Source organism: Talpa occidentalis, unplaced genomic scaffold (genome assembly GCF_014898055.3).
Source record: "Talpa occidentalis isolate TD23 unplaced genomic scaffold, MPIMG_talOcc4v2.1 talOcc4.8, whole genome shotgun sequence".
Taxonomy (NCBI): domain Eukaryota; kingdom Metazoa; phylum Chordata; class Mammalia; order Eulipotyphla; family Talpidae; genus Talpa; species Talpa occidentalis.
This window is the reverse complement of record NW_023605194.1, coordinates 42,344,276-42,365,166: the sequence shown is the minus strand read 5'-3', so window position 1 is coordinate 42,365,166 and position 20,891 is coordinate 42,344,276. Positions and strand designations below refer to the sequence as shown.

The following is a 20,891-nucleotide window of genomic DNA, read 5'->3' as shown; positions in this document are numbered from 1 at the left end:
ATTATTTTTTATTATTATTTTAGATTTTTTTTATATCATTCATTTTATATCATCTTCATTTTTATACAATGTATGCTTTCTCATCTCAGGTATAGTCCTTGTGAAATTCCCACCACCAATTCACCCATGTACCATCACCATAATCCCTTGTGCTCTTCCCATGCCTGTTTTGATCCTACTTCCTCCTCCCCCACTCCCCTGCAGAATGTCACTAGTTTATAGCTGCCTGTTGATTTTGATTTTTACTTTATTATAATTACTTTTTTGTTCCTGATCCAAGGGTTAGTTTTTAAGTTTGTCTTCATCTGACTATTAGCTTAGTTACTTTATATTCCACATAATAGTGCTTCATAATTTTCTATCTCATTGGCAACATATACAATACATTAGTGGGCTTTCAGTTTTATGGCATCTCAGGATGGACTAGAAAAGCCCCATGCTCTGTATCATGACATTCTAATTTGTGTGTCCAGGAATGAGTGTTAGGTTAGACTGTGGTGAGGCTGGCACCTGCTGTGCTATGGATGACTCTGTATTGTTATTGAAAGGTTGTTAAAAGTACCTTTTTATCTTGTGCTTTATGTTGTAGTCTATATTGTGTTAAACTGTTATTGTATTAGTTAAATAACTGCATTCCAAGATTATGTTACAATATTTCCAAAAAAACTTCACTCCAGGTCTATATACCAGGAACCAAGGCATATTTTAGAACCTTAGAATATATATACCAACCCTTATAAAAAATTGTTGGATTCCTGAAAGCAGGAGATAAAACTCTCATGTGAAAGACATCTGCCCTATGCCAGGGGGAAATAAACCAGAGAGTCAATTGTGGAAAAGTAAAATATATAAGGAGACTAAAGGAAGGTAAGAATTGTTTTAACAAGGTCTGCTTGAACAGATTTCTTCTTCTTTTTTTAAAGATTTATTTATTGATATAAGCACTGGGTACAGTCAAAAGCGCGGGAGGGTGAGAGAATTCACCAGAGCCAGAGCGGAGAGCACAGCAGGCAGAAGGACCGAAGTACACTGCTGAGGGGAGCAGCGGATGGCAGGAGAGGTCTGCGCGCCATGTGGGACCCTCACCCGGAGGCCGGGGATCGAACCGGTGCTGTAGAGGCTACAGGCAGCTTCGCAACCCAGAGCTCAACCGCTGCGCCACCGGGGAGGCCCTACAGATTTCTTTTGACCTTATTCTACTCTGGTGATAAGAATACAAACTCCATAAAGGTAAGCTGTCTCACTGTTCAACTCAGTATATAAACACTTAGCCCTAGTCACTTTTTTGGGTCTTCATTTTCCTATAGGGGTTCCCAAGTCTACATAAAAATATATAAGCCTTCCTGCTATTAATCTGTTGTAGGTTAATTTTTAATTCCATGCTTAACCAGAGACCCTAGGAGAGTACAGGAAAAGTTTTACCTCCCCTATACTATATAAATCCTACCTACACATACGTACATACATATGTCTAAAACACCACTTTATTATGGGGGTGAGGAAAGCCTTCTTAAGAGGCTGAATTGTGGACATACATGACTGTTTCTTTAAATTCTCTGAATATCAATTACACCCTTCAAAAAACTCAGTCATCTGATTTTTAGTATTTTCTGTACGTCTAAAGTATGAACATTAAAAAGCATTCTTATCAATAATGAGAATTCAGTTGTGATTTTTCAAGCTGTCTCAATTGAGTTAAGTGGGTGGAAGAGGTGGGAGTAGTGTATTAGAATCCTGAGAAAAAACTTGAGTGCAGATAAAGTGCTTTGTTTCTCCTATACTTTTATGAATTTTTAGTCATAGTATTAAATGTTTTGAAATTTAAAATAATATTAAAATAAACATATGCTTTAAAAAAGAGGTTGGAAAAGTCCAGTGTAAAAGAACTCTTTAAGAATCTGAAGAATTTCATGGTTTATTTCCAGACAAAAGGTATTTGATGAATGTTTTGAATTGAACAGAATCAACAGACAACTCAAAATGCTTTTAATTTAGTAAATATGCACACAGAAACAGTTATGTTCTTACAGAATTGTGTTGAGGAACTGAACAGTATGATGGTCTAAAATTTAAGTAGAAAAGTAAATCCTGAAACTCTGAGCACATGTAATTTTATTCTGACATTTTGTGTTTCCTGATCTTATCACCTTTGTAAATATCCATAGAAAGAGTTAACTTATCGTCCCTTCTCATTTCCGCTTCCTGGTGTCTTCTATACTGTAAATATAAAACTGGGGATACATGCTCAGATTGGGCACAGCTCTGACTACTGAATTTCTTTCTCCTCAAGCTGGTTATCCAAAGACAACTAGATTTTCAATCTAGACTTTTTGGCTTTCAGTCCCAGAACAACCATACTCCAACACATTTTCAGAGAACCATTATTTTCCTACCTGCTATAAGGTGGTAGCTCACCGAGAAGGTTCAAACCATTCAGTTTTCACAGTTGGAGGCAGACTGAAAGAATGCTTACAGTGCAGGCCCTCCCAATCCAGAGGCTCTATGTATATGTGATGGACATTGTCCCACTCCCCTGAAGTCCAAGGAATACTTACCTCTAGCTTCAGAACATCATGCTGAAGTTTACGCTGAAATTCAAGGAAGTTTTTGATTGTCAGTTTTCCTTTAAGATCAGCTCCAAAAAAGTAGGTTGTGAGGGCCGAACACAAGCCTGACTTCAGGGTGTTACCAGTAGTAGGCCGATCTCTGTGACGCATACCCATACTGGTTTGGGAGCGAATGATGCTTTGAACCTAATAGAAAAGTAAACCCCTATCAGGAAAAACATTCATAGTGGAAAGATATAGAAGAGTAAGAACAGTAACTGACTACTGACTGTTTACTATTTATCTATACTCTTTTCATGCTTTCAGTAATCCTATGAGATAAATGTTATGATCATTCTCATTTTACAGATGCAGAATTAGAGACATATGAGTTAAATGACTTGCTCAAGGTCAAGTAGCAAGCAACAGAACCAGCATTCTAACATAGACACCTGACACCTTTAAAATTGGAATGCTGTTTAAAATCTCTTTAGAAAATATGTTAAGACTCAAAATCTTTCTTACAAAGCTAAGATAATTATCAATTTCAAAGTAAAACCTTCCATATCTCAAGAGACTTTAAAAAATTTCACACTTTTCACTGATGTCCAATTGTGACAAGAAGGCAATATACATAAAGGTAAATACTTTATAGCTAAAAGAGAGAACACATTTATAGGAATGGTACATGAAATAAATAGTTGGAATGAAATAATTTTCCAAGAAAATTACTAGCTCAACCTTTGAGAAGTCTTCAATGAACTCTCTGAAAAAGGATAATTTTTAGGACTAGCAATTGTGGCCTAACTATTTAAGTGAGGTTTTTGAGGTGTATCTGTGATTGCTATAGCTTAAAAAAAACCTAGTTCCTGCAGACTGTTTGTTTTTACCACTTTACAAGTCAAAAAAAAAAAAAAAAAAAAAAACCCAGAAAAACCAAAAAAACTATTCAGAATAATTAAAATTGGGATATGTAAATTATAAAGGTATGTTACATAAACAATAATATAGTCTTGTGGATCATGATTTTGAATTGCCAAATTAGAAAAACATAATATATCAAAACCTAAAATTTGTAATAATGGATTTACCTTATGCCCTTTTTTTTTTCTTTTTTAAATTGAGGCAACTTCAGTTTATAACATTGTATTAGTTTTAGGAGTACAGTTTTATACTTCGAGACCTGTCTATACTGTACTGTGATCACCACCAAGTAAATGTCTTTTACTTGTTATTTGTGGCCATAAAAACATTTATTTGAGATAACTTAAAAGTCTCTGGCTCTATAAAGAGTAGAATAGTATAATGGAATATAGATGGCAAGACAGGAAACATGGGGTCTGATTCTGTTGCTCTGTAGTGAAAGCAATATTGAGGCAGATCATTTAACCTCTTCAAGCCTTACATTTTTCATTGGAAAAGTTCAGGATTAAAGCTCATTATTCATAAGTGTGCTTGTAATTCTACGTTAGTATCTGAAGTTTGCTTTGATTATGATTTTTTTCTGAGTGCATGTTTTATCATCCAAATAGGATTTGCTGATGTCTGTTTCTCATACACATGAAACCTTGAAAGACAGGTATATAATTATTTAAGTTGCAATTTTTTAAACTTTAAATGGACATACAAGATAATTAGAAGAATGTTTCATCTGTTTAAATGCAATACACAATGCATAAGTGTGAGAATTAATGGATTTTCTTTTTTTAAAAAAAATAAAGTTTATTTGTAAAGAAGAACTGGGGTATAGGTCAGAGGTGGGGGGGAGAGGTGAGAAGATTCACTACAGAGTGGGGAGCAGAAAAGGCAGATTTACTGAAATACACTGCTAAGGGCAGCAGCCAGCAAGACAGGAGAGGCAGCTGTGCAACAAGTGGGTTAGCTCCGTGGCGGGGGATTGAACTCAGGCTAACTCAGGCCATAGTGGTGATAGCACTGAGACTTTAACCCCTAGGTTGCCAGAGATGCCAAAAAGGAGTGTTTTTAGAGAATATTAATGCTATAGATATTCATTAATAATTAATAATAGCACAATCCAAATGTCTCATTTATGTGTAAACTAAATTTAAAAACTACTAAAATTATATATCATGAAATTCTGTGTATATGTGGGAGGCAGATTGTTTTCTTAGATTTTTGTCATTTGGGAAATATTTCCTTGATATATTTTTATTTAGACAACTTGTTAAGGGTGTAAAGTGGGATTCAATCAAAAATATCAATTCAATATTAAGTGAATACCATATACTACATATTGTAGAGAAAATCAAGAGAAATACAAAATATGATCTCTGAAATAAAATTTCATTCTTTTTCTTTTTTCACTTCTCATTATTTCATAGTATGGCCTTGAGAATGCAGTCCAAGAAGGTATGAGATTTCAAAAATAACTATTTTGCTAGGTTAGTTCTGTTTCTGACCCACTATAAAATGGGCTTAAAATAAGTGTTATAGGAAGTTGATTAATGCTTTTTTAGTAATTTGTGTTGATGCATGATCAAAGTAATTTCAGAAAAAGATGAATAAAAGAGTAATATCAGCTATTATATTGCTTCATGAAACATTAACTTTGAAGATAAATGTTGATGAAGTGTATGAGGTCCTCATATTGGTTCTATTTAACTTTTAAAAATAAGCTTGACAAATGCAATGTCAAAGAAACAACTCTTTCACCAGGGAAATCAGAGCAAGTTCAAATGTCTGAAAGCCTAGCGTATACTTTCAACTTAATTGTAATTTTTTAACAAGAATGAACAATGTAAAAAGATGAAGCAGAGAAATTTATGATGAGGGCAGTTCACTAAAAAAAAGCTTCTTCCTACATATATTTTTTTTCCTTTTTTGAAAACACTTCTGACAATCATAACAATTTTATCTGCAGAGGTACCATGGCTTCCAATTACAGAAAGTTTATGTAAATGTATTTTCTACCTAGGATTCAGAAGAAACTATATATCCATGACTGCAACCCTACTATAGTCAAAGGCATGGCTTCTCTTATGGAAATCTTTTCAAAACAAATGTCATTCATCCTTACATTCTGCTAGATATGAAGTATCTGTATGATAAATTTAATTTCTTACATTTAGAATAAAAAAACAAAAATCCCCCAGCTGTTAAAAAGTGGAGAGATTTTGAAAAATGATACATCATATACATCAAAAATTGGATAGCACCTAGCATCTGAATATATGGAGCAAAGTAACTCCAAGGCGCGTGACAATACTAATGTATTAAAAGGAATCCTTCAGGATGACTTGCCTGCTCAAACTCTTCCATGTCTACTTCTCCATCACCATTCAAGTCAAACATCTTAAAGGCAATTTCAAAATTTCTCTGAGGAGCTGCAAGTAGATAGGGAGGAGTAAAGAAAGAAAGGAAGGACAAAAAAAAAAAAATTTAGAATTTTTAGTCCTTATTTAGGCCTTGACCAAAAATTAAAAAATTATTCAAGAAAAATAGATGATTAAATATTAAAATGTAATATCAAGTCACGGAAAGCCACCGTATTTAACAAGGTCAACTTTTACCATGATCAGTAAAGAGCATTTGCCTATTTTTGTTTCAACACTCTCTCTCTTAAGTACTTCGGCTTTGCTTTCTTAGACACCATCATCTTTTTTTTTTTTTTTTTAAGCTTCACCCTTTGTAGTTTGCTTAACATTTAAATATTTAAATTAGCTCTCTTATTTTCCTTTAGGTGAAAAGAATTCCTTGCCTGTTTTTTTTTTACATTTTTTTAATAATAAATTTTATTTTTATATTCCCCATACAATTGCAACCCCCTTATTTTGACCCCAATCCCTCCCCTCTCGCCCCCTACCCCCCATAGAGTGTCTCTGGTTCATAGTTTTTTGTTGATTTTGATTTTCACTTTCTTATAGTTATTCATTTTCCTGGTCCCTTATTTAAGTTTTCTAGATTCCTGCTATGAGTGAGACCATCTGGTATTTTTCTTTTTCTTTCTGGCTTATTTCGCTGAGCATGATCCCTTCCAGCGCCATCCATGTTGCTGCAAATTGCATGTGTTTATCTTTTTTGAATGCTGAGTAATATTCCATGGTATATATGTACCACATCTTCTTGATCCAGTCATCTATTTTTGAGCATTTGGGTTGTTTCCAAAGCTTAGCTATTGTATACAGTGCTGCTATAAACATAGGGGTGCAGGTGCTCTTTGGAATTGATGTTTCTGTGTCCTTTGGGTAAATACCTAGGAGTGGAATTGCTGGATCATATGGAAGCTCTATGTTTAGTAGGTCCAGAAATCTCCACACAGCTCTCCATAGTGGTTGGACCAGTTTGCACTCCCACCAACAGTGCAGAAGAGTTCCTTTTTCTCCACACCCTCGCCAACATTTGTTGTTGTTAGTTTTTTTTAATATGACACCACCATCATCTTAACTGTAGAATATTAATGTTGTTCTGTTACTTAAATACACCGTTATTTATTCAAGATGAAAATCAACCTGGGGTGAGACATGATGTTGCAAAGTAAGAAGCTGAAATTCTAAGTCTTTGTCTTGCCTTTTAAAAACAAGCTAGCTTTCTACTTCTTCTTTCTAATCTCTCCATTTTAAGTAGAGCCAGGAATTCTGTGGATGCTGTTATGCCAACAGATTATTAATTATACTAGTTTACTCATTAGCATTACTGCCTTGTTGTAAGGTAGAAAAAGCATACTGTTAGCTACTCAGACTCCTATTTCAACCATGTCAGCAAGGTACACAAATTACTAAGCAAGATATACTTAAATGTTAAAACAGAGCTTAACTGTAAAGGCAAATAAACAAACAAAAAAATGGAAAACTTGAGAAGATTTTTTTTTTCCCTTAAGTAAATGATGAAAGTTTGTCAAGCCTTCTTTAATATTCTGAGATCAAGCAAAACATAATTAATATACCTGTGCATTAGAGTAAAACATAAAAGTAATAGCTCTCTTTCCTTATCATGCAGAATATTCTGGTAATAAAAACTAAAAAAGCTTCCATTGGAGCTTCGATTTGTGTAGCTATAAATTGATGTAATGTATGTAAAGAATAAACCAAAATAAAATATCCCTTATATTGTAATACTATTGAATTAAATTTTCAGTTTAATTCATTTTCAGCTAGTTAGCTAGGCTGGTAAGCACCTGGTTTTGAGTTCACTGAGTGAATCATGTGCCTATCAGTTTCCAATTGTCTGCCACATTTGATGTTGGCTTTTAACAGATTTGCTCTTCTTTAAGCCAAAAGTACAATAGCTAGGAAGGATGCAGTTGGGGAATTAGATTTTTGTATCTTTATTGCCACTTCTTAAATTTTTCCTGTCTAGGTGTTACCTTTTACTGATTAATTACTATGTGCCAACCACTGAGCTAGGTAATTTAAAGCTGCTGATTATTTGATTTTGTACTCTCAATTCTGAAAGTTTTCATTTCTTAGTTTTTTAAATCAGGAGAAAATGGAGGCTCAAAATCATTAAGAATAGGTGAAAATCACACAGTTAATATGTGGCAGAACTGGTAAATGAACCTAGATAAATGCTGACTCAAAGTCCATATACTTTTCATTATGCTCCACAGCCTATAATATGAAGACAGAGGTACCTACAATAAAGAACACATACACTCTATTCTGATATGTTTTGACCTAGAAATAAAATAAAATATGACTCAATGGTTACATCATTCTCTGCAATAACTGAGAGTTCCAAGTTGTGCATCTTAAGGACATAGCTGACATCAAAGAAATACTGCATATGCCATGCTCAGTGGTTTAGATTCGACTCTACTGACTGGAGATCTATAGACAACTGGAGATCTAGATTCACTAAAAGTTTTAAGTATGGCAATGATACAACCAAATAGGCATTCATAAAGTAATGCTCTGGCTACACCATGAAGGATGAGTTGGAAAACAAGAATTAGCTTCAGATTTTCAGATCAAATCACATGTCATATGTTTTTAAAAATTCAGAATATTCAGGAATGCATTCTCCTATTCTGCCACAAGTCTCATACTTGGTTACTTCACTTATATGTATTATTTGCCTATTCCTTGTAAAGACTTGAGACCATAACAACTGCAGACAATAGGTACGCCCTGAAAGTTTTAAGTAGGGGAATGACACAATCAAATAGGCATTCATAAAGTACTATTCTGGTTACACCAACATGGATGAACTGGAAAACAAGAATTAGCTTCAGAGAAGATAACAGATGCTCTTGTTGAAAGTGCAGGATAGTGACAGGCGATAGAGCCAAATCTTGGTCCACAAGGAGCTGGGAAGGCCTTGGCTATTGGCACACACTTCTGTGGCTGCAGGGTCTTGCCAACGGTATGCATATGGCAGTGGAACTTCTGCTTTGGTGAGTAAGCATCTGAGTCCCCGTTCATCTTTAAAGAAGCTTCTGTGGCTTAATCATCAAGTCATATTCTTAGTTTTTTTTAAGATTTATTTTATTTATACAAGAACCAGGGTACAAGCCAGATGCGCAGGAGGGTGAGAGGATCCACCAGAGACAGAGTGGGGAACAGAACAGGCAGAACGACCGAAATACACTGCTGAGGGGAGTAGCGGGCGAGACAGGAGAGGTCTGCCCCACCATGTGGGTTGCTCCGCGGCCGACGGGGATCGAAAAGGCACTGCAGAGGCTGTGGACAGCCTCACAGTGCTGCACTCACCTGCCTGTGCCACCAGGGAGGCCCCATATTCCTATTTTCAAGGACCTTATACTACTACCACTATATGTGGTGAGGTTCATGCAATTCATATTATCTATGTGTCAACTTATGCTTCATTACTGGAAAGACAAGGGAGCCAAGCAAAAAACTGAATTATAAGCAGGATTAGTCCTATAAAATGTCAAGGAAAGATTTCGTGATGAGTTTAAGATAAAACAAGATGATGACCTCATCTTTGAGAATAATGGTATAAAGATGCAACAATAATCTGATAAACACTGACAAAGTTTAAAAAATGTCAATAATGTATGTTTTCACCAATATTACATATAGTCAATTAAATTTAAGTGTCAGAATAAACATTATTAAAATGGCCATCCTACCAAAAGCAATATACAGATTCAATGCTATTCCAATCAAAATCTCAATGGCATTCTTCAAAGAAATAGAACAATTATTGATGAAATTCATATGGAATCACCAAAAACCCCGAATAGCCAAAGCTCTACTGAAAAAAAAAGAAGGAAATGGAGGCATCACACTCCCAGACTTCAAACTATACTACAAAGCCATAATCATCAAAACTGCATGGTATTGGAACAAGAACAGACATACAGACCAATGGAATCGAATAGAAAATCCAGAAATAAACCCACAGATTTATGGTCAACTAATCTTTGACAAAGGAGCAAAGACTATGCATTGGAGCAAAGAAAGTTTGTTCAATAAATGGTGCTGGGAAAACTGGGTCGCTACATGCAAAAGAATGAAGCTTGACCACTACCTCACACCATACACAAAAATCAACTCAAAATGGATTAAAGAACTAGACATAAGACCTGAAACCATAAAATACATAGAAGGAAATATAGGCGAAACACTACGGGATTTGCACATCAAAGACATCTTTACAGACACATCACCCAAAGCAGTGATAGTGAAGAGAAAGATAAACAGCTGGGACTACATCAAATTAAAGAGCTTCTGCACAGCAAAAGAGACAATAACAAAAACAAAGAGAAACCCCACCAACTGGGAGAACATTTTTGCACCCAACACTAATGATAAAGGACTGATCACAAAAATCTGCAAAGAGCTGATGAGACTCAGCAACAAGAAAGAAAATAATCCAGTCAAAAAATGGGCAGAAGAGCTAAAAAGAAACTTCTCTGAAGAGGAAATGCAAATGGCCAACAGACATATGAAAAAATGTTCAACATCACTTGTAATCAGGGAAATGCAAATCAAAACTACCATGAGATACCATCTCACACCAGTGAGAATGGCACATATTAAAAAAACTAGCAACAACAAATGTTGGCGAGGGTGTGGAGAAAAAGGAACTCTTGTGCACTGTTGGTGGGAGTGCAAACTGGTCCAACCACTGTGGAGAGCTGTGTGGAGATTTCTGGACCTACTAAACATAGAGCTTCCATATGATCCAGCAATTCCACTCCTAGGTATTTACCCAAAGGACACAGAAACATCAATTCCAAAGAGCACCTGCACTCCTATGTTTATAGCAGCACTGTTTACAATAGCTAAGCTTTGGAAACAACCCAAATGCCCAAAAATAGATGACTGGATCAAGAAGATGTGGTACATATATACCATGGAATATTACTCAGCATTCAAAAAAGATAAACACATGCAATTTGCAGCAACATGGATGGCACTGGAAGGGATCATGCTCAGCGAAATAAGCCAAAAAGAAAAAGAAAAATACCGGATGGTCTCACTCATAGCAGGAATCTAGAAAACTTAAATAAGGGACCAGGAAAATGAATATAAGAAAGTGAAAATCAAAATCAACAAAAAACTATGAACCAGAGACACTTTTTGGGGGGTGGGGGGCGGGAGGGGAAGGATTGGGGTCAGAATGGGGCGTTTGCAATTGTATGGGGGAATATAAAAATAAAATTTAATATTTAAAAAAAAAAAAAAAAAAAAAAGAAATAAAAGGAAAGGAAATTCAAAAAAAAAAAAATAAAGTGGAGAAATGTATTAAAATATTTAAAGACCTGCTAAATTAAAGAAGGATGTGTCTTGTGCAAAATAGTATGATTTAAAGTCCCTATGAATTAGTTATGTACTGAGTGCTGAATTAAAATAGATTTACACAAAAAAAAAAAAAAAAAATAAATTTAAGTGTCATCTCAATAGCTAATTTTGAGGCACAAATAGTTTTGGGTAGACTATAGATTTGGTAGTCAAATGAGAGAATGAACAATAAATTGCCCCTTCAAAAGAAATAATCAACTATTGGGTTGTCAGAAAAGTCATGATGTAAAAAAAAAGTGTCGTGTCTTTACGACAACCCAATATAATCTTTATTGAATTTTCTTAGAGTACTTTATACCTTTGAGAATGGTATAATATTAGGAAAGACTTGACCTCATTAACCACAGGGACAACCTGGGGGAAAGATATCCCAGATGCAACGTACAGTCATAATGCCTACACTCTGTACAGCACCTATACAAACCCATAAACTGACTGACCAGTCTGTAGTGAGTTATAGGGTATCCAGACCCCACTAAAATAGGAGAGGAGAGGAGTTAAGTTGCTATTCCTAAAAGCACTTATTGGAAGGATCCAGTTAGCAATTCTGTCCATAAAGAAAAAAAGTTAGAAACTTAATGCATATTCTTAGAAAAGACTTGAATTCATATTGACTTACTTTTGCTTTTATTTGCAAGATACTAAGATAATAAAATAGTAAGAAAATCACTGTGAGCTTATTACCATTAGATATAGGCTCTGCAATGGCAACAGAGAGCTCTTTATTCTTTGTTGTATGGCAACTGGCAAGGCCTTAGTTGTACAGACACTCCTTACTATTGCTTTTCTACTGTTTGCATTTTTTTCTAGAAAATATATTTGAGCCCTGATTCTAAAATAAAAAAGATCTATAATTTCACACTTAAATGAAATAGTTGATGTCTCTAGTTATCAGAACATAGCTTTTGAGCTGTATCTCAGCCTTAGCTACTAAATGACCTTCAGAGAGCTGCCAGAAGCAGTCTTTCATTTAAATTGCTCTTCCTTACACTGTTATTTGACAGTTGTGCTACAGGAAGGGTATTAAGTGCCAGAGATGTCAAAAAGCTTGGATTCCCCAAGTGTTCCTGGGAGATTCTAAAGGCATACATCCTAGTGCATTATCCTTGCATTAAGGTCACTTCCCCCCATAGGAATATATTTTCTTTAAATGCACATTACTATTTTTATGCCCAAATTACATATGTCCATATGATAGGACCCCTGAACCTCTGTCTTCAGAGATCTTTTTAAAAAAATCACCTGCCTGATATTCACTTCATTATACTGGTTTTTCATTCCATCCCATGTGCTCAATAATAGCTAAAGTGGAAGCTTATGTCAAAATATTGCGTTTTCATAGATAATTAGAACTAGCAGCTTTAATAAAGAGAATGGATTTTTGTTACTTAATCCATGCTGATCTTAAAGACTCTCTTAACATGTGACTAGGTTTGGTATGCACCTGAAAGTTGTTTTTCAATTTAATAATCAAATGGAAAAAAAGTAGCTTATTCTAATAAATTTTCTAGTTTTCATTGTGTATTGTATTATTATTGTTATGGTTTTCTAAAAGATTTAGTGATTAGATTTAGTGACCAAAGACACTGCTGAGGGGAGCAGTGAGCAAGGCAGGAGAGGTCTGCCGTGGCTGGACGGGAATCGAACCCCCGCTGCAGAGGTTGCAGACAGCTTCACAGCACTGTGCTCAACCCGCTGCACCACCCGGGAGGCCCTTATTATTTTTAAACAGTTTTAAAGACTAGGCAGGATGTACAAGGTACCTGGAGCACTATGAAATTTTAGGATGTATTATAAGTAACTATTCAGAAAAATTCTTAGATATTTATTTAGCCAACAAATATACACTGAGTACTTATTATATCAGATACTGTGCTGTATTGCTTCTCCAGAAGGGGCAGTGATTAGGTGAACCATGCCATGACAACCACTATTTCTTGCCTTGATTTCCTTTTTTGCACCCTCAAATTCCCCAGAACAAGTATTTTCTAAAATTGTTCTAGAAAAGGTAAGCAACACATGATGAACCCTAAGCATAACCAAATACTATTAATTTGTGAGTTTTATGGAGAGGTCAGCTATATGTAGATTTTTTTGTCTATCTTATTATAGTCCAGTTTGTAAGACGTACACAATGTGGAAAAAAAAAACAAAACAGGGCTTAGAGACCACAAGATTTTTAAACACCATCAATTATTGAGGACTGAATTTCTACAAGCATCCACAAAACAAAAACAGGACAGGGTTGGGCCTGAGAAGGAAAAGGACATATCTGGGTCAGAAGAATTAAAATATTTTTAGAGCAGCACTGTTACTTGGATACAATGTTAGGTACTTTGGGGATAACAAGTCAAATGACAGTTTCTATTTAAAGGTATTTAGTGATATTGTATCTACTGCCTAAACATTCATCAATTAGAAATTCTTTTTTTTTTTTTTAATAGAGGCATGTTTTTATTTATTTATTTGTTTGTTTTGTTTATACATGCACTGGGTACAGTCAGAGGCACGGGAGGGTGAGAGAATTCACCAGAGACAGAGCGGGGAGCAGAGCAGGCAGAAAGACCGAAGTACACTGCTGAGGGGAGCAGCGGGCGGCAGGAGAGGTCTGCGTGCCATGCGGGACCCTCCTCTGGTGGCCGGGGAGCAGCCAGGGATCAAACCGGCGCCGCAGAGGCTGCGGGCAGCGTCGCAACCCAGCGCTCAACTGCTGCGCCACCGGGGAGGCCCCTAGAAATTCTTTTGAATTAACAAGTATTTTCCTGCAAATATATCCTTATTAATTCTTTATTTAATTAATTTAAAATAATTTAATTAATTCCTTATTTCCACAAAAATGTGATTTCCCCCTTCAATTAATTTAACTCTTTTTATATTCCTATATACCCCCTATAAACATATGCAAGAAAAAGTTTAATCCTAAATTATATAGTTGTACGTTATTACCACAATCAAAAATATGATTTTAAAAAGTAGACAAAATGGGGCCTCCCCGGTGGCGCAGCGGTTAAGCGCTGGGTTGCGAAGCTGCCCGCGGCCTCTATGGCGCCGGTTCGATCCCCGGCTGCTTCCCGGCCACCAGAGGAGGGTCCCGCATGGCGCGCAGACCTCTCCTGCCGCCTGCTGCTCCCCTCAGCAGCGTACTTCGGTCCTTCTGCCTGTTCTGCTCCCCGCTCTGGCTCTGGTGAATTCTCTCACCCTCCCGCGTTTCTGACTGTACCCAGTGCATGTATAAACAAAAAACAAAGAAAGAAAGAAAGAAAGAAAGAAAACATGCCTCTATAAAAAGTAGACAAAATGACAACACAATTATAACAAAAAAGTGTATACTTACTAGAAAGAACAGTTGTAAGGAAAATGTAGTCTGAAAAGGAAATGAGTCCACATTCTCCGAGGGTGTAAAAGATACTGCCTTCATCAGCAAATTTTTCTCGTTCCTGGGCAATTTTCTATTAAATGTACGGGTTTCACCAAAAGATAAAGAGGAGATATAATAGTGAATAAATATTAGAGATGAACCATCATTTACCTGATAGTTTTATGTTATTTCTCATAAGCAATTCTCTGATGGCCATTCCAAATTAATGGATCCTTTACAGTTTATAAGATGAGGAAAATAGTAAGACAAAGACTTTGTTCCAGCACTGTCATATAAACATTGGAAACTAACTTCAATTTTATGACTTCCCGATATTTAACATATACAAGCCTACTTCAGGGCTGGTTATGTTTTGTAGTTTTAAAAACAATCCATCTTCTATAGAGGCATATAAAGTAGAAAATATTTCAAAGTAAAGAAATGAAAAACTAAAATGAAGTCAGCTCTAATTGCCCAAGGAAAACATACTGCTAATGATCAAAATGAAGAAGTAACTATTTCTAAGGCCCACACAAAAGCTCAGAAAACTAATTTCTGGAATACTATTTTAAATTTTATTTTATGATCCCAACAAGTTTAGTTTGGGAATGAAGAACAGCTTGCAGAGTAAACATCTCTGAAATATCATGGCAAATCAGATATACATGCTAGGCTTAGGCATGGTGTAATTTGATCATTTTTACCACAACCTTGGTAAAATTTCAGCTATTTGAGGAAACTATACAAACATTTAGCTTTTACTCTAAGTATATATTCATTTTCTTTACTCTGTAAAGTTCACAGAGAGAGTAAATTCTCAGCTTCAGTAATCGCCTATCTGGTAAATAGGTGTTTAGGCAACTAATCCTGTATTTTGAAACGTTTGCTAGACTATAAACTTAGTGGTGATATGATATTGAAGGTATTATAAAAACTGAAAAGGATCCACCAAAGAGCTAGACTTGCAACTAATTTCTATAAGTTCTGAGCCAATAAAAGATATTCAAGGAGTTACTGTGAGTACCAAAAGAAGAAACAGAGGTTTTAAGAACCCAAACCAGCAAAGCTCAAAGTAATAATGTCATGCAAGCACAAAGAAGCTGCATTGCAAGCATAACCTCCATAGGAGTATCAAGAAAACTAAATCAACAAGCACCACAACAGCATCCAGGTATACACAACTATCCAATAGGTTACCTCTGTCTGATGGAAATCCCATCATATACCACAAAGGAAAGAAAATCGGTTAACCAATTGAAAACACAAGTACCAAATGAATCATCATGATCACCTTAGTAAACCAATGCAAAATAGCCTCTACTAGATATTTGCTTGTTTGGATAATACAATAACCATGGAAATGTAAAAATCCACAGATGGTCAAAAAGCAGTACTATGAATTTGAGAGCAGGTTCTACTTAGGAAAGGGCTTGTCTGACTTAACCTATGGCAGACCAAAGGAATGGTCCTGCTTGACAGCATTTGGAGATTACTTTTTTTGAGCTGACAACAGAAATAAACACATAGTCTGATATATTCAGATTAAGGTTAAATAGATCCTATACCAAACTTAATCTTCTATCAAGAAATTAAAAAAAATTTTCAGGGAAAAAAGCTATCAGATGATAACTATAATAGCAGTGTTTTTCACTGGGAAGATAATGTTTTAATTTCTCAAAGTAAGAGAACAAGTGGTTACATTTTTAAAATTACCCAAGATACTGTAAAAGCAAAGCATATGAATAGGAAAAAATACACAAAATAAGAACAGGCTCCCAATGGCACAGCACTACTAGCCATAAAAATAAATGTGTAGAGAAGTTGAGTACTTATATTTATATAAGTACTTAAAACGACAGAGTAACATTATGGGGAGATTACTGATAAAATAGTATTTATTTTGTAAAGAAATAAAATAAATAATGTATTGGGTGCCAAAGATTGAAAAACAATCTAGGGACTGAGTGAAATGACACAGCTAAGTCAAAGAAGAATATGTAACATTTCATTTCCTATGAACAGACATTTTCTTACATACCACAGTAAAAATTCAATAGTACTTAATAGACAGTAATATATAAACTACTGTCTAATCTACAGTCTTTTTAAATAAACTGATTTCTTTTTTTTTAAAAGATGTATTTATTTATTTATGCATACACGAGCTGGGGTACAGGCCAGAGATGTGAGGGGTGAGAGGATTCACCAGAGACAGAGTAGAGAACAGAATAGACAGAGTGACTGAATACACTGCTGAGGGGAGCAGCAGGTAAGACAGGAGGGGTCTGCCTCACCATGTGGGTTGTTCCCTGGCCAAGGATCGAATTCGTGCTGCAGAGGCTACAGATTGCTTCATAGTGCGGTGCTTATCCCCTTGCACCACCAGGGAGGCCCTAAAACTGATTTCTTTTATAGGCATTTTCCCCCTACTTCAGGATGTAACCCACAATTATAAATGGCATTTGGCTGTCAAATCTCTTTAGTCTCCATTAATCCAAAATAGCTTTGTTTGCCCTTATTTTTTCCTTTTGCAGTTTATTATTTTCAATTGTGGTAAAATTCACATAAAAAACCCACCATTTTAACCATTTAATTATATAATATGCCTTTGGGTTTGACTTCTTTCACATAGTTTTCTAGGTTCATCCACTTGTAGCATAAATCAGTACCTTATTCTTTTTTATTGTCAAATAATATTCCATTGTATATATACCACAATTTTTGCATCTAGTCATACACTGAAGGATGTTTGGGTTGTTTCCATCTTTCATCTTTTGTGAATAGTGCTAGTATGCAAATATATGTACAAGGAATTGGTTTAGTATCTTTTACCAGTTCTTTTGGTACCTAGGAATGGAGTTGCTGGTTCATGTAGTAATTCTATGTATACGCTTTTGAGAATCAACCAAACTGGTAAGCAAACACCATTTCTGAACTTCAGGAGCGATATGGAGGCATATTCCAAGTAAAATGTAATCTTCCTTAATTGATAGTAATGTTCATTTTCTCTGTCTCAGAGAAAATATTGTTTTCACTAATATTTATGTTAACATGTATTCTGCTATGAAAATTTATTGTAAGGATTTGTGCTTAATTCAAGCAATAAAGTCAATATAAATAATATAATAAATTAAAACAAAAAATTCCCTATATAGAAGTTAAAAGAAATAGAATATATTCCATTTCTATCCTAAGGGCAAATAATGTGAGATTAAGTAATATATTAAAATATCCATTTGGTAAAAAAATTTATATTTAAGGGCCTAAGAGAAAACTTGTTTCATATTGAAGTTCCTACACTAAGATCTAGCAACACTTCAGTATATATGCTGAAATTTAAACAAAACTGGTTATTTTAAAAAGAGACTGCGGGCCTCCCTCGTGGCGCAGGGGGTTAAGACACAGCCTGTGAAGCTGTCTACAACCACTATGGCATGAGTTTGATCCCCGGCCAGCCGCAGCAGACCTCTCCCAGCTCTCCTGCTGCTCCCCTCAGCAGTGTGTTTCAGTCAGTCTGCCTGTTCTGTTTCCCACTCTGTCTCTGGTGAATCCTCTCACCCCCACACCTCTGGCCTGTACCCCAGTTCTTGTACAAATAAATAGATCTTTAAAAAAAAGAGACTGCAATTGTTGATACCTTACCAAATATTATGCTATTTTTGCATCACATAGGTTACCTATCAAACTCTAGTGCATCACTTGAACCTTTGAAATTAAGGCTGTGAAAGCAAATGCAGATCCAAAGATCAAAATAGCACTTTTATTCAATTTACTGACAAGGGTTACCTCTTTTTGGAAAACAAAACAATGCAAAATATTTCAAAGCAATGTGTCACTGAGTTAAATGAATTAATTTTAAATTGTTTCACTGTTCAATTGCATGGTCTAGTTCTAGATCTTATTTGCTCCAAAGTTTAAAACATAGCTAGCTATACCTTCACTATTACTAATCTATTCAAATGATTGACCTCAAGGAAAGGCAATACCTTTTACTTGAAGTAAATACCTTCATAAGGATTATGATATTGATTTCAATTGTACCATATCCTGAAAATATTTTATTTTAGATAAGTAGACTTAAAAATAAGCAGATAAATAGACTTAAAAATAATCCTGTACATGTGTAATTGATATACTTCTCAGTGAGTTTAAAACCTGAATTGTTTTTAACAGAATGGCTTTGTGCTAATGTACTCTCACTGGTTATTGACCACTCACATAAATGTACAAAACATATGGCTAAAGTTGCAGGTGCCATCAGGAGCCCTGGAATTGGATGTGATTCAAACTCAAACAGACTTAAAACAGATACAATTCAAACACATTTGTACTCACTGTGCTCAAACAGCAAATGCTAATTGTTGTAGGACTGACCTAAATAGGTCTAATAATTTTACCTTCTAGGGCTCAACTGGATATAGTCAAAGTGAAAAATCCTATCTAGGAATTTAATGTCACTATTTATTCTAGTTAGGACCACTTCTCAAATTCTAACTTTTGAAATGAACCTTATCTACCAAACAGAAGTCGATGGACTATGCTGGCAAAATAGATGCTTGTATATTGTCCAGAACTTCAAGACATCTTAGAATATAGAAAATCTGACAAAGAACATGCCTTTATTATTTAAATTAAGGTACCATCTTTTATGAGATGGAAATAATTGCATTTTTTTTTAGTGTTAACATTTCTCTATACTGCTGAAATACATTTTAAAGTCTATTAAAATCTTTCAAATAATAATTGAAGTAGTATTTGAAAAAGCAAATTATAATAACATGCTTCTTCCAGAAAGTGAAATTTTGCTAAATCATTTCTACCTAGGGAGGGGGTTAGGGGAGGTGGGAATGTTAGGGAAGGTGAGAACGTTAGAAGAAAAGAGAAAATTCAGCAATTTCCCCATGCAATTAATCCTTACATTTCATTGTTTAGTTGTTGCATAGATAGATGCCAAAGCTTTGGTAAGAAATCAATCTTAAACAGTCACACTATTCCCAATGAAACAGAAAATGCTGCACAGTTTAAATATGAGCTATTTTTCTTCCCTCATGCCTAGTTGAATTTGCAAAAAGGTAAAAATTTGGTGCTATGTCAGATAAAAATTAAATATTGTTTCTTAATTTATGATTTCTTCTCCTGACTCAGAGTTTCCAAATTTTTCAAAGGCAATATTGCATTTGAGACAAACAAAAACATAAATTACTGCGCAACAAACTGTGGGAGGTGAATGCTTAAGATACTGTAAACTTCACTCTGCCAGAAAGCAATTCTCTTTTCAGTCCCAATTCTAACCACCTTAACTCTGAGAACAACTTCAAATACCTAAAATGCAAATGTTTTTCTATTTCATTAACTAGATGTCTATAGAGAAAATGAATACAAATGGAGATGCTTAAAAAAAAAGTGGCAGATTTGATTAAAGAAATGATAAAAAATTCAAATCCCACAGAAGTAGCATTAAGCTCAAGGAACTGATACAACTTTATTGAAATGATTTATTTCAGTCCTCAGTAATTGATGAGGTGTTATCAAAACCCTAGAAGGGGAAATCTTCAATTCTATTATTCTCGATCACATTATGCATGTACACTTGCTTGAAAGCAACTCTGGGTGGATCTGTGTTTTACCATTATTCACTACCTGCTACCTAAATATAAAAATTTAGTGTTTAATTTTGACCATTCAAATAAACAGATGCTGAAAAAACTGTCTTGAAAAGAACTGTTTCAGGCAGCAGTCTTGATTTTGGTCACAGAGGTTATAAAAGATTTCCCTGTCAGTTCATGAAAAACAAGTTCATGTACAAATTTTGAAAAATAAGTTGCTATATTATTTCACCCTCTTCCATTTGAAAAAAATTATTTCAAAAAAAATCACATCATAAGAAAAAGAGTTTTCACTCTGAGGATCACCATTCACATCCTTGATTTACCCATTTTTAATAACTGTCATCTCCCAGGAAACTCTTTAGGTGATGAATTTTAAATTATTTTTAAAATGGACTATTTATATGTATCCCTTGAACTCCACTGACCATTAAAGAGATAGCAAGAATTAAGAAATTGTAGTTTGCATATTCTATGCCAGTCACTGTGTAACTCTATGGTTAGATTAATATGTAATTGGGAAATTTTTTACTTAAATTTAGAATTTGAAAAACATGCATTATGGCAAAACAAATATGCAAAGAAAGAACTATCTCACATATTATTGTAACCAAAGATCATCAACAGATGTGTAGGCTAGTTGAGAACCCAT

At 35.0% G+C, this 20,891-nt stretch overlaps 1 protein-coding gene across 2 annotated transcripts in view; it reads right to left on the bottom strand.

Moving 5' to 3' along the window:
- Positions 1 to 20,891, bottom strand: part of MICU1 (mitochondrial calcium uptake 1) — a 130,888-nt gene that overhangs the window by 55,963 nt on the left and 54,034 nt on the right. For both annotated transcript variants that reach the window (XM_037497193.2, XM_037497194.2), the window contains 3 exons: positions 14,610 to 14,724; positions 5,808 to 5,890; positions 2,556 to 2,753 (listed from right to left, as the gene is read on the bottom strand). In XM_037497193.2, the coding sequence (XP_037353090.1) occupies positions 2,556 to 2,753; positions 5,808 to 5,890; positions 14,610 to 14,724 (396 nt within the window). The remainder of the gene's footprint in view (positions 1 to 2,555; positions 2,754 to 5,807; positions 5,891 to 14,609; positions 14,725 to 20,891) is intronic.